At 45.4% G+C, this 13,653-nt stretch overlaps 1 protein-coding gene across 4 annotated transcripts in view; it reads left to right on the plus strand.

Moving 5' to 3' along the window:
- The window catches only part of FRAS1 (Fraser extracellular matrix complex subunit 1), a 355,216-nt gene that overhangs the window by 233,996 nt on the left and 107,567 nt on the right, over positions 1 to 13,653 (plus strand). For all 4 annotated transcript variants that reach the window (XR_013394125.1, XM_077933767.1, XM_077933768.1 and 1 more), the window contains exons 26-28: positions 411 to 681; positions 2,636 to 2,720; positions 7,702 to 8,028. Coding sequence is in view for 3 of the 4 variants with exons in the window: in XM_077933767.1 (XP_077789893.1) it covers positions 411 to 681; positions 2,636 to 2,720; positions 7,702 to 8,028 (683 nt within the window). In the remaining variant the exon portion in view is untranslated. The remainder of the gene's footprint in view (positions 1 to 410; positions 682 to 2,635; positions 2,721 to 7,701; positions 8,029 to 13,653) is intronic.

The following is a 13,653-nucleotide window of genomic DNA, read 5'->3' on the forward strand; positions in this document are numbered from 1 at the left end:
CAATATATGTGTGTTGTATATATACAGAAGTGTGGGCAAGAGTATCTCTGATAAAAAGGACCAGAACTCTCAAACCTATAACTTCCTGGTATATTGCCTAAAATTAGTGGCTTTGCTACTATAAAAATGTCATTTTTTCTCTTTTCTGGTGTTCTCTACTGCAACAATCCTATGTATTTCACTTAAGGTCGAAGAAAGATCTAGATTTAGATTTTTTCTTTTAAAAATGGGAGATAAGGTGTTGTGTATTTTTTGTGTTGCAGATGGGCAGGGATGGGCTGGGCTGAAGGGTCAGCATTGTGGTCAGTTTTGCAACTTCTGTTAGCTGCACTGTGAAAGCTGCATAGAAATCTTCAGTGAAATAAAGCTGAGGTCTACATATTAACTGGGTTTTGTTTGGTTTGTTTTAGCTGTCATGCAAACTCCTGTTCTCAGGGCAAATGGCTCACTCCAGTTAGGAATTGGCGAGGTGAAGCCCATTGACCTCTCCATCCTGGAGTTGCAAGGCCCTGTTGGTGACGGAGAAGGTTTCTTGTTTCATGTGGTTGACCCTCCCACCAACGGCCGACTGCTGACTGTGGCAAAGGGGAAAGAGACAGAGTTGAGCCAGGGCGACCGTTTCACCGTGGAAGACGTGAAGGGGCAGAGAGTTCGTTTCATGCATGATAAGAAGAAATCCAGGTGATTTGCTGCTTCCTTACATCTCTTGCTGTCAGTGCACGGAAGTTATCCAAGGGTACTTCCGAATAGCGTGGGAAAGTTGCTCTGCATCTGTGTGGATGGGTGGGGTAGGAATTGCAATACCTCAAGGACCGCCTCTCTCCATATGAACCTACCTGGACCCTGAGATCATCTTCTGAGGCCCTTCTTTGTGTGCTTCTTCCATGAGAGGTCCAGAGACTGGCAACACGAGAATGGGCCTTTTCTTTGGTGGCTCCCCACTTGTGGTGTGCTCTCCTCAGGGAGATTCGCCTGGTGCCTTCATTATAAACCTTGAGGCACCGGGCGAAAACATACCTCTTTAACCAGGCCTTGGGCTGATTGACATCCAATGCCCTTTTACTGTAGATGTGTTGTGGAAAGGTGGATTATCAGGTTGTCTTTGTTATTTTTACTATGTATTTTGTGTTTTTTATATACAATGCTACTTCATGTTACATACGCTTCAGGTTACATACGTTTCAGGTTACATGCTCCATTAACCCAGAAATAGTACCCCGGGTTAAGAACTTTGCTTCAGGATGAGAACAGAAATTGTGCTCCGGCAGCGTGGCAGCAGCAGGAGGCGCCATTAGCTAAAGTGGTGCTTCAGGTTGAGAACAGTTTCAGGTTAAGTACGGACCTCCGGAACGAATTAAGTACTTAACATGAGGTACCACTGTAGTAACTTTATGTTGTGAACTTTCCTGAGATCTATGAGTATAGTGGACGCTCAGGTTGCGAACATGATCTGTGAGGGATGCACATTTGCAACCCGCAGTGTTCGCCACCCGCAGCTGCTCATCTGCGCAGCTGTGGGTTGTGATTCGGTGCTTCTGCACATCCGCAAAGCACGATTTAGTGCTTCTGTGCATGCATGACCACTGAAACCCAGAAGTAACCCGCTCCGGTAGTTCCGGGTTTCAGTGGTCCGTAACCCAAAAAAACACAACCTGAAGCATCTGTAACCCAAGGTATGACTGTATACAAATTTATTTAATAATAATAATAATAATAATAATAATAATAATAATAATAATAATAATAATAATAATAATAGGAAGGGAAAGATTAGAATTGAAGTGATACCACCAGATACAGTGGTACCTCAGGTTACATACGCTTCAGGTTACAGACTCGGCTAACCCAGAAATAGTGCTTCAGGTTAAGAAGTTTGCTTCAGGATGAGAACAGAAATGGGGCTCCTGCGGCATAGCAGCAAAAGGAGGCCCCATTAGCTAAAGTGGTGCTTCAGGTTAAAACAGTTTCAAGTTAAGTACAGACCTCCGGAACGAAATAAGTACTTAACCTGAGGTACCACTGTATATGATTGGGGCACAAGTGCAGAAATTGAAACTAATCTAAGTACAGACTGCAATGGTCTGAGAATCGCAGTTTTTATTTAATAACATGCAAGTTTCTGGTCCTCAAGACTTATTTCTTTTTGAGGCAGGAAGCTTGAAAATATGACAGCAGTGCCTGGTGAAATCTCAGTATACGCATGCAGCCTTGAAGGCGCTATGGCAGAGCCATTTTTGGCTGTGATCACAAGGGGCTCTTCCAGATGGGCTCTTTATTCCAACAAAATTTGGCTGTTATCTCTCACTTTCAAGGGCAATCATCCCATCCTTTTTCTAGCTGCAAAAAGTCCAGTAAGAAATGTGATGGGAAATTGCTCTGTAAAGTGCAGAATAGCAACCACTCGCTGGCAATGTCATATAACCTCCGCACCAACAGATCAGAATGAACGCTTCCAAGGTTGATATTTTCTAGTCTGCTGTTATCACTGATCAAAAAGGTTTAGCACCTTTTTTGAGCATTAAAATTTTTTTTTTGTGCAACACCTCTGCTGTAGTCGATGAATCATGCTGTGCACTTGTATTCCTATCAAAAAGCAACATCTATTTATATAACCTTCTTTTGGGTGTTCATGTAGGAATGGGCAGTTTTCCCTAAAGATCAGCCATCAACAGTACTTCTCTGAACCAGAAACGTTCACTGTTCAAGCACAATCAACAAAGGTAAGCTATGATCTGTATATATTTTTGATGGTTAGCCTTCCTGCACACCAACCTTTCCAGGCATTTCGGAAGTTTTGTCATCTTCCATTGTTGCATTACTCCCTGCTCCTTGTCCATTTTATGTTGATGGTTAGTCCTTTGGGGCAGTAGGCCAGGGAGAAACGGAATTAATCACAGAACAGAGCCGGACTAGTGATCATCTTCTTTCCCCCCTCATCCCAGTTTCCCCACTTTTTACCATATTTTTCGCTCTATAGGACGCACCCGACCATAGGACGCACCTTGTTTTAGAGGGGGAGAACAAGAAAAGAAAATTCTCCCCCTCTCTGTGCAGTGCCCCTTTAGCGAAGCGGCAGGAGAAATGGAGCCCCTTCCATTTCTCTTCCCGCTTCGCTGAAGGGGTGCTGCGCAGCTCTCCCTCTCCCACATTGCCTTCGCCTTAAGTGATGGCAATCCGAAGCCTCCGGAGCACAGCGGGAGTTCCCGCCACAGTCTTGCTTTCCAGGCTTCAGCGGAAGGCAACCCGAAGCCTCCAGAGAGCTGTGGGAGTTCCTGCTGTGCTCCGGAGCCTTCAGGCGGCTATCTTTGAAGCCTGGAGAGCGAGAGGGGTTGGTGCGCACCAACCCTTCTCGCTCTCCAGGCTTTAGTGAAGGCAATCTGAAGCCTCCGGAGTGCAGTGGGAATGCTCCCACTGCGCTGCTGAGGCTTCGCGTTGCTATCACTGAAGCCATGGAGCCTGCATTCGCTCCGTAGGACGCACACACATTTCCCCTTAATTTTTGGAGGGGAAAGTGTGTGTCTTATAGAGTGAAAAATACAGTAAGTATTCCTTTCCCCCTCCACCAAGAATGACATGTATTCTGTAACTCTACCACATCGCCGTAGAGTTGTGCAGAAACTTGAGTGTTGGCTATCAGGATTTCACATCTTGAGAAACGAGGTGTTGTGTTTTTAAAAGCCATAAATAACAACCCATGTCTCTAGCCTTCATGAAGGTAAGCAAGAAGAACTCCACTAATAATCCCATCATTAGAGTGTGATGCATGGCTCAGTGCTTGTCACATGCATAGGGTGTCAGGTTCAATACGTGGCACTGCTAGTTAAAAGGATCAGGTAGTTGGAAAATTATTTCTTCCTGATGTTTTGGGGAGCTGCTTCCAGTCAAGGTAGACAATACATGTCTACATGAACAAATAGCTTGGCCTGGTGTAAGGTAGCTTTCTACACCTTTCTTCAAAGTACACAGAGCGGATGAAAACAGTGAAAACATGTTAATGTAATGTAAACTAGCAATGTGAAAGGATAGTAAACAAAACAAAAATAAGACCTGAATTGAAATGAATTGTTTGTGTCCTCTGTTGTCTTTAACACCAGATTCTGGTAAATAAGGAATAAGATTTAATTGTTCTGCTCCAATAATTGGAGTACTACAATATATCCAAAACAATGGGAGAAATTGGAAGGATCTCCAAAGAGAAGATAGACAGGGACTGGAAGGTGTTTAAAGGATACTTGCAAAACCATATCGAAAAATCAGAACTCCTATTAGAATAAACAAGTTCCGTTTTAAATACTGAAATACTAAATAAGATGGATAACAATGTGTAATTGAAAAAGAAGCGTGAAATTAGGTTAAGGTGTGTGAAAGAAAGTAATAGAAGTGGAAAGAAATTGCAATTGAGTAGATTGGAAATCTAACACAAAGGTGGGGTGAGGGGTGGTGGATGTTGATGGGGAAAGGAATTATCTGGGGGATTGAGTGTAGGTATGTTTGAATATTTTTAGGGATTGTATAAAATGTATGTTTGTATGCTTGTATATTTGCAATATGTGTGTATTAATGCTGAATTATTTTAACAATAAAAACTTTTTTTTAAAAAAGATTTAATTGTTCTGCATGGCTCCCATCCCCAATATTCTTGCTCTGTCCTGCCTTCTGGATTTAGCGCTATTTCCCCTTCTCTTCAGCTCCAATTTCATGGTTCTAAACTAAGCCTCTCCCTTCCCCTTCAGAAGATACGTGCATCGCCGATCGTTAGCAATAACCTCAACGTGTGTCCTTCATACATTAATGTGTTATTTCCACCAGTCCAAGCGAGACCTTGAGCTGTTGACCCTTGCTATCTAGCTGAAGAAGTCTGATTCATCAGCCTTTTCAAGAAGTGTTTATTAGTTCCTTTTAATTCTTTCCTTTGGTAGCCTCTTAGATTCCACGGCTCTCGGTGCCTTGTTTAACGTTCAGTATTGGGGACTTGGGTGGCGCTGTGGGTTAAACCACAGAGCCTAGGACTTGCCGATCAGAAGGTCAGTGGTTTGAATCCCCACAACGGGGGGAGCTCCCATTGCTCAGTCCCTGCTCCTGCCCACCTAGCAGTTCGAAAGCATGGCAAAGTGCAAGTAGATAAATAGGTACCGCTCCAGCGGGAAGGTAAATGGCATTTCCGTGCGCTGCTCTGGTTCGCCAGAAGCGGCTTAGTCATGCTGGCCACATGACCCGGAAGCTGTATGCCGGCTCCCTTGGCCAATAAAGCAAGATGAGCGCCGCAACCTCAGAGTCGGCCATGAGTGGACCTAATGGTCAGGGGTCCCTTTACTTATTGGGTAGGAAAGTAAGCAACACAGCTCTCTGACTGAAACACCGGCACCTAAGTTAGGCAGACAACTTGCTTGCTAACATACAGTGGTGTCCCGCAAGATGAACGCCTCGCAAGACGGAAAACCCGCTAGATGAAAGGGTTTTCCGTTTTGGAGGCGCTTCGCAAAACGAATTTCCCTATGGGCTTCCTTCGCAAGATGAAAGCCCATAGGGAAATCTCCGGGACAGCGGGGAAGCGCAGCACGTCTTCCCCACTGTCCTCGGACCTCCTCCGAAGGCTGGCGGTGGGGCGGAGAGACCTCCTCCCACCGACAGCCTTCGGAAGGATGCTCCGAAGCCTGGCGGCAGGAGGAGGTCTCTCCGCCCCTCCGCCAGGCTTCGGAAGGCTGCTCCGAAGCCTGGCGGAGGGGCGGAGAGACCTTCTCCCCGCGCCACCCTTCGGATGGCTGTCCTGAAGACTTGGGGTGGGAGAAGGGTTTTCCTTCCCACCGCCAACATTCAGAATGCTGTTCTGAATGTTGGCGGTGGGGAGGAAAAACCCTCCTCCCACCGCAAGCCCCGGGAACAGAGGAGAAGCGCTGCGCGCCTTCCCCTCTGTTCCCGTACCTGTCCTGAAGGCTTGCGGTGGGGAGAAAAGCCCTTCTCCGCACCACCAGCCTGGCAAGCGGTTTCCATAGGAACGCATTAATTGATTTTCAATGCATTCCTATGGGAAACTGTGCTTCGCAAGACGAAAAACTCGCAAGAAGAAAAAACTTGCGGAACGAATTAATTTCGTTTTGCGAGGCACCACTGTACATTGTTAGATGCTGCCAATACTGAGCAAAATGGACCAATATCCTAACTTTATATGAGTTAGTAAATCATAGAAATGTAGAGTTAGAAGGGGCCACTAGGTTCATCTAGTCCAACCTCCCTGTGATGCAGGAATCTTTTGCCCAATGTGGGGTTCAAACCCACGACTCTGAAATTGAGAATCTCCATCTCTTCTGACGGAGCTATCCCAGCTGTCCTCTTCCTCTAGTCCAACCCCCTACAATGTAGGAATCTCTGTTCTGTCCTTAGTACCCTGGCACTTGAAGCAAAACAATTAAATGGTATATAAAACTGTCTAAACAGATCGTGCATTTTGAAAAGTAACAAACAAACAAAACCAGCACATAAAGGGGGGGGGGAATGTTCTGGTCAAGGCTTTTCACTGCTGTGATAGCTTTCTACTTGCAGGATTTTATTTTTATGTAGGGAAACATTTTTAAAAACACATGATGGCTCCTCACCTGTAGCCACAGTGGCCCTGTCCATTCTCCTGCCTTTTCCCCAACTCAGTCAGTGCCATGACTTCACCTGTCACCCCTTACGTTGCTTTCTTTCCCTTCCCTCGGAACAGAATTAGTTAGTAACCTGAATGAGTGCTTCCCTTTTCCTCCCTGTGGCTATAGGGATCTATGTAAAACAAGTTAAGTGCATCTGCGCTTACAAATTTACACAGGCCGTGGAAATGAGCGGTTGTTGGTGCAGCTGTGATTTTGTGGCAATGAGTTTAAACCATAGACCAGGGGTCAGCAAACTTTTTCAGCAGGGGGCTGGTCCACTGTCCCTCAGACCTTGTGGGGGGCCGGACTATATTTTGAAAAAATAATAATGAATGAATTCCTATGGCCCACAAATAACCCAGAGATGCATTCTAAATAAAAGGACGCATTCTACTCATGTAAAAACATGCTGATTCCCTTTTTAAAAATATATTTTTATTAATTTTTACATATTAATTATCATTCACACAACAAAACTTCACTTCTTATACAATCTTTTTGGACTCCCATCAGCCCCTCTGATGATCCTCTGTTCTTATCACTTATTCTGCATTTCTTAAATTCCTATTGCCTTTAATTATCTTAACTAACAGTCTCCCTCGTTACCTCCCCCCCCCAATATCTCAAATAGTCTACCTTACAAAACTTCTTGCAAACCTACAAGCATAATCTGATCATCACAATTACTTTCCAAATAGTCCGTAAATTTATGCCAGTCTTCTGTGAATCTCTGGTCCCGCAGATTTCAAATTCTTCATCTTAATTTATCTAATTCTGCATAGTCCATCAGTTTCATTCTCCATTCTTCTTTTGTCGGTAGTTCTTCTTGCTTCCAGTTTTGTGCCAATAATATTCTTGCTGCCGTCACTGCATATAAAAATAATTTACAATCCTTTCTTTTTATATCATCTCCTACAATGCCAAGTAATAATGCTTATGGTTTCTAGAAACATGCTGATTCCTGGACCGTTCATGGGCTGGATTTAGAAGGCGATTGGGCCATATCCTGCCCCCAGGCTTTAGTTTGCCTACCTATGCAAGCAAGGAACTGAACGCTGTCTTTACATTTCAGGCTCCCTACGTTCTGAGAAACGAAGCCCTCATTCTTGGCCAAGGGGAAGCTGGAGCTATCACCAACCTTTTGCTTGATATTCAAGACAGTGATAATCCTGAGAGCGTGACACTGGCTGTTTTAGATCCTCCAAAACATGGGCAGCTAGCCAAGCTTTCTGGGGACACCATACTGGCGACGAATCTTTTCCACCTTGATGACCTCTTGCAGGGATTTGTGCATTACATCCACGATGGCTCCGACACTTCGGAAGACACGGCGGTTCTGCAGGCAAGCGACGGGTATCACTTTCAGAATATACTCTTCCACATCAAAATTATGCCGAAAGTAAGTGCCATGATGGAAATCCCCATAGAGTGTTCCTATGCCATAAATGCGCTGTGTAACTCTGTGCTCGTTTACTCAGAATTAAATCCTGTTGGGTTAAGTGGGGCTTGTTCCACACTATAGGGGAACAGCCAGAACATGGTGTGTATCTAGATCTAGATAATCTTATATCTCCATGCATGTAGAAAACTAGCATGTAAAGGGACCCCTGACCATTAGTTCCCGTCGTGGCCGACTCTGGGGTTGCGGCGCTCATCTCGCTTTATTGGCCAAGGGAGCCGGTGTACAGCTTCCAGGTCATGTGACTAGCATGACTAAGTTCTTCCTCAAAAGTCCACTCTTGTCTCCAGCAGTGGCTTCTGGCGAACCAGAGCAGTGCACAGAAACACCGTTTACCTTCCCGCCAGAGTGGTACCTATTTATCTACTTGCACTTTGACGTGCTTTCGAACTGCTAGGTTGGCGAAGCAGAGACCGAGCAACGGGAGCTCACCCCGTCATGGTGATTCGAACCGCCGACCTTCTGATCGGCAAATCCTAGGCTCTGTGGTTTAACCCACAGCGCCACCAAATGATTCCAACCTAATCTTAAAGAACTAGCTTTCTGCATGGATGGAATTTTGCATTTGATCACCTGTGGTCAAACACATTCCTGCAAAGGAGCTTAATGGTATTGAAAGTTTGGGGTGGCATCAGGTAGATGGCATTTAAGGATCTTCCAGGCCTTTATTTCATCATTCCAATTTTAGCTAGGGGAGAAATACTGCCATATTTTAGGTGAGGTGGCTGCAGTCTGCCTTGTGGTTCCTTGTTTCTGGTGTTTCTGGCTGTCATTTGGACTTCAGGTAATAAGACTTACGATCACCTTGTTGAACAGAAACCCATGCAAAGAAAAAAGAGTGTGTGTGTGTGTGTTGGGGAACCCCCCATTGCACGCACAGCTGGCGCTGGTTTGTAGTAACTTGTCAGTTGGGCTTTGTGGCTTGCTAGCAAGCAATGCAAGGTGGGGCTCGGCTTTCATCGTCTGCCAAACCCTCAACTCAAGAGGCCTCGCATGTGTAAGAGGCATGGATTGTTTTCGCTCTGCATATGTTTGAAAAGCCCTTAATGGCACAGAGCGATTCTTGTGCAATTTGGGCATGCTGCAGCACAGCAGAACCCAATGTACTTGACAATGAGAAGTGCTCCATGTTCTTCCTCAAAAGGCCGCTCTTGTCTCCAGCAGTGGCTAGCCAGAGAACCTTTGGGAACTCCCTGATATTCTGAAAACTAGCGGTATGCTGCTTTCGAGTAGGGAAGCTCCAATTTTATCTTTCAGAACTTGCTGCTTATCCTGCCTAATGCTTTCAAAAACCCACCTAAGCTAGCTGGTGGCAGTGAATTCTATGCAATTAGTAACTGTGATTTGCATTTAAATGTGTGTCCTTCTGTTTGTCCAGAATCTGCTGCTCAGTCTTATGGGATGGTGTCAAGTTTTAGTGTTTTGAGTCGGAGAGTAGCAATTTATCACTGTACACTCTTTTTGCACCACTGTTGCAGTTTTGGGACCTGTTTTTATTGGGGGAGAGAATGAGGGGGCTTTGGATTCTGCAGACCCAGAGCTGACCTGGGAATATTCTCTTTCAGCCCCTCCGGCCTTTGACTAATTAAGCAATCAGTGGCCTTTTATACTGTGAGAAGGGTATTGTTTTTGTTTGCTCTTATGTTGTTGTTGTTTTTAGTTTTTATATTGCAAACTGCCCTCTAATCCAGGCATAGGCAAACTTGGCCCTCCAGATGTTTTGAGACTACAAATCCCATCATCCTTGACCACTGGTCCTATTAGGTAGGGATGATGGGAGTTGGAGTCCCAAAACATCTGGAGGGTCAAGTTTGCCTATGCCTGCTCTAATCCTAGGATAATAATAATTATTATTTATTTATACCCCGCCCTCCCCAGCCAAGACCGGGCTCAGGGCGACTAACACCAGGTATAAAAATAATTGATTAAAATACAACTTAAAAACAAGATTAAGTACAATATTAAAATGCAGCCTCATTTGAGTAGAAACTCAAAAAAAAAATTGGAGATATGAAAATGTCAAATCTTCACCAAGGCCAACTATCCAGACTGGTCCTACATGGGCCAGAAGAAAGCCAGGGAAGTCCCCAAATTGGAGTTCCATCACAGAAGGAGAAAGGAAAAATGAAAGAGGGGGAGGGGATCAAGTTGATTCAAAGCATATTGATACCTCCAGCATATCCCTCCTTGCTTAATGTCTACCCCCCTCAAAAAAATGAAGCAACATCTTTCGTCTTACCAATGATGGCTGCTGTAACAATGTAACAATGACCTCACCAACCTCAATCTGCTCTCAGTCAGCCACACCTGCCTAGATTCTCACTTACAACTATTCCAGGGGTTGGTCCTGGCTGTCAGCCTGCTCTTCCACCTCCATTCTGCCTTTCCTTCTGCTCCACCTTGAAGAGATGATGCTCCATCCCATAGCCATTTCCCCCCCTTATCCAGCTCTGCTGGATAAGACAGAGTTGCCAAAATGGCACATTATCATTCCAGACGTTTGTGCATCATCTGGGCTAATAATAATAATAATAATAATAATTTTTTATTTATACCCTGCCCTTCCCAGTTCAGAAAACCGGGCTCAGGGCGGCTAACAACAAATTAAAAACACTTGATTGATGCAACAAAAAACAACATAAAATACAGAGAATTAGCTGTGGGATCCCAGAGCGGGTAATCTTCATAAAAAGGGGAAGGGGAGGGAAGGAAGGGGAATAAAAGATCAGGCTAAGTTCAAATATGATTTCCAGTTCCGCTTTTAATTTCCTTGCAAAAGGAAATATTCCTAGCCACATTTTTTTGGGGGGGACCAGAGGTGACTCCCTCCAGAAATGGGTTAGGATTCATCTGTACTAGTCAAACATTTACAGGCAAGTAGGTGACACAGAAGAAGGGACGCAGGTGGCACTGTGGGTTAAAGCCTCAGCGCCTAGGACTTGCCGATCGAAAGGTCGGCGGTTCGAATCCCTGCGGCGGGGTGCGCTCCCGTCGTTCGGTCCCAGCGCCTGCCAACCTAGCAGTTCGAAAGCACTCCCGGGTGCAAGTAGATAAATAGGGACCGCTTACCAGCGGGAAGGTAAACGGCGTTCCGTGTGCTGCGCTGGCTCGCCAGATGCAGCTTGTCATGCTGGCCACGTGACCCGGAAGTGTCTGCGGACAGCGCTGGCTCCCGGCCTATAGAGTGAGATGAGCGCACAACCCTAGAGTCTGGCAAGACTGGCCCGTACGGGCAGGGGTACCTTTACCTTTACCTTTACCTAGGTGACACAGAAACCATTCATTGCCAGGTAACTCAAGGAAAACTGCTCTGTCTTTCCCAAGGACCCTTCATTTGCTCCCAGATTGTGTACCATGGCACTGGTCCAGCTCACAAACCTTCATAAACCATGGTTAAAACACACCTGTCTGGGCTGCATTGCTTCTCCCCACTAGTGTGGGAATGAAACGAACCAAAAATCTTTGGCTTAGCACTTGGGACTCCAAGCAAGCCATGATTGGAAAGCCAAGAACAAACCTTGGAGCGAAGCATACCACGATTGCCAAGCTGTACATAATGATAAACTGAGGGTTGTGGTTTATTTCTCCCCAGGGCTAGTGAGGAGGATAGAGCTGGTGCAATCCGCTCATGCAAAGCAAGCCATGGTTTACTGTGACATGAAACCACAGCCACTGAGGGTATCTGATGCCGTGCCCTCAGTGTTCAAAACTCCCATTGTTCTAAGCACATTTTGTGACAGGGAATTTCATTAGCATGAGCAGTTTCTGATCTCTGGGTGCAGTAAAGGTAAAGGGACCCATGACCATTAGGTCCAGTTGTGGCCGACTCTGGGGTTGCGGTGCTCATCTCGCTTTATTGGCCAAGGGAGCCGGCGTACAGGTTCTGGGTCATGTGGCCAGCATGACTAAGCTGCTTCTGGCGAACCAGAGCAGCTCACGGAAACGCCGTTTACCTTCCCGCTGGAGCGGTACCTATTGATCTACTTGCACTTTGACGTGCTTTTGAACTGTTAGGTTGGCAGGAGCAGGGACTGAGCAATGGGAGCTCACCCCATTGCGTGGATTCAGACCGCCGACCTACTGATCGGCAAGTCCTAGGCTCTGTGATTTAACCCACAGCACCACCCGCGTCGCTCTGGGTGCAGTACTTGTGCCTAATATTTCAGATTAACACTACAGAGTGGTAGGAAAGGAGGCCATTTTTCTGCCTCCCCACTTCCAGCTACTCCCTCAAGAATGGAAAAGAGACCCTCTTAAGAATATTAGGTGGGTGGGCAGGGGAAGGATTAGACCGGGGTCAGCAAACTTTTTCAGCGGGGGGGGGGGGTCCACTGTCCCTCAGACTTTGTGAGGGGCTGGACTATATTTTGAAAAAATGATAATGAACGAATTCCTATGCCCCACAAATAACCCAGAGATGCATTTTAAATAAAAGCACACATTCTACTCATGTAAAAACACGCTGATTCCCAGACTGTCCGCAGGCCAGATTTAGAAGGCAATTGGGCCGGATCTGGCCCGCGGGCCTTAGTTTGCCTACCCATGCACTAGACCATGTGAAAAACGAACATCATATTTCAGGTGCAGTTCGTTCATTTTCAGCTTTGTATCCTTGTTGTAGAAAAAGCACGCCTAGACATTCTGTTGTTGCGCCCATAACCTAGGTTAAAGGTCCCATTTAGCTCCTAGTTTTCGTATCTCAGTTTCATATCCTCTGGTTTCTCTTCAGATAGTATAAATCTCTCGCCTTTCACATCTCAGTTTCCCCACAGAACAACAAACTGGTGGGTGTTTGATTCTAAGGCGTTGAGAACACTATTTCCCCACCTTCTGTTGATCACGCAGGTTTTGTTAACAAACAATGATGAAGGTGGATTGCGGAATATAATTTGCTTTATTAGGCAATTTCACACTCCCTTGTCTCATTATTTTCTGAATCCCACTTTGCAAGCATTTGGAAAAAAGAGAGCAAAAGATACCGCTAGTTTGAGAGCCGCGGAAACCCCCTAGAGGATTTAGTGTGAGGTAGGGCTGGCAAGGACCCAGTTTCTGCCTTAGCCTAATTATCACCTTTCCACAATAGCCTTGGGAGACAAACCAGATGCCAGGTTTATTTTTGGAGAAGCGGCGTCTAGACATACATAAAAGAAGATTTCTTTCTTTCTTTCTACTCTCCCTCCCTCCCTCCTCCTCTTCTTCTTGGTTGTTATCCAAGAGCTGTTACGGATGCTGGTATAACCCTAGCCGGAGGCCTCCTGTTACGCACGCTGCTTATCTGTGAACATGCACCTTATTAGAATGAAAGGCTGAACAATTTCAGTGTGGTATGCCCTGATTTGAAAGGGCATTTGTAGAAATTTCAGCTTAAAGCCTAATATATCTTTTTTTCTTTTTTAAAAAATACCTTTTTAAAAAAGCCATATAAAAACACATTATCGTAAAGGCATTAACAAAGAAAGAGTGCTGACAGAAACTGAGAGTGTTTCATCTGTGCTGGATGATTTTCTGCTGCAATGAATGTTTTCGGCTGCTTGGGTCTGAAAGCAATCCAGTTGTTAGGAGAGC

Source organism: Podarcis muralis, chromosome 9 (assembly GCF_964188315.1).
Source record: "Podarcis muralis chromosome 9, rPodMur119.hap1.1, whole genome shotgun sequence".
Taxonomy (NCBI): domain Eukaryota; kingdom Metazoa; phylum Chordata; class Lepidosauria; order Squamata; family Lacertidae; genus Podarcis; species Podarcis muralis.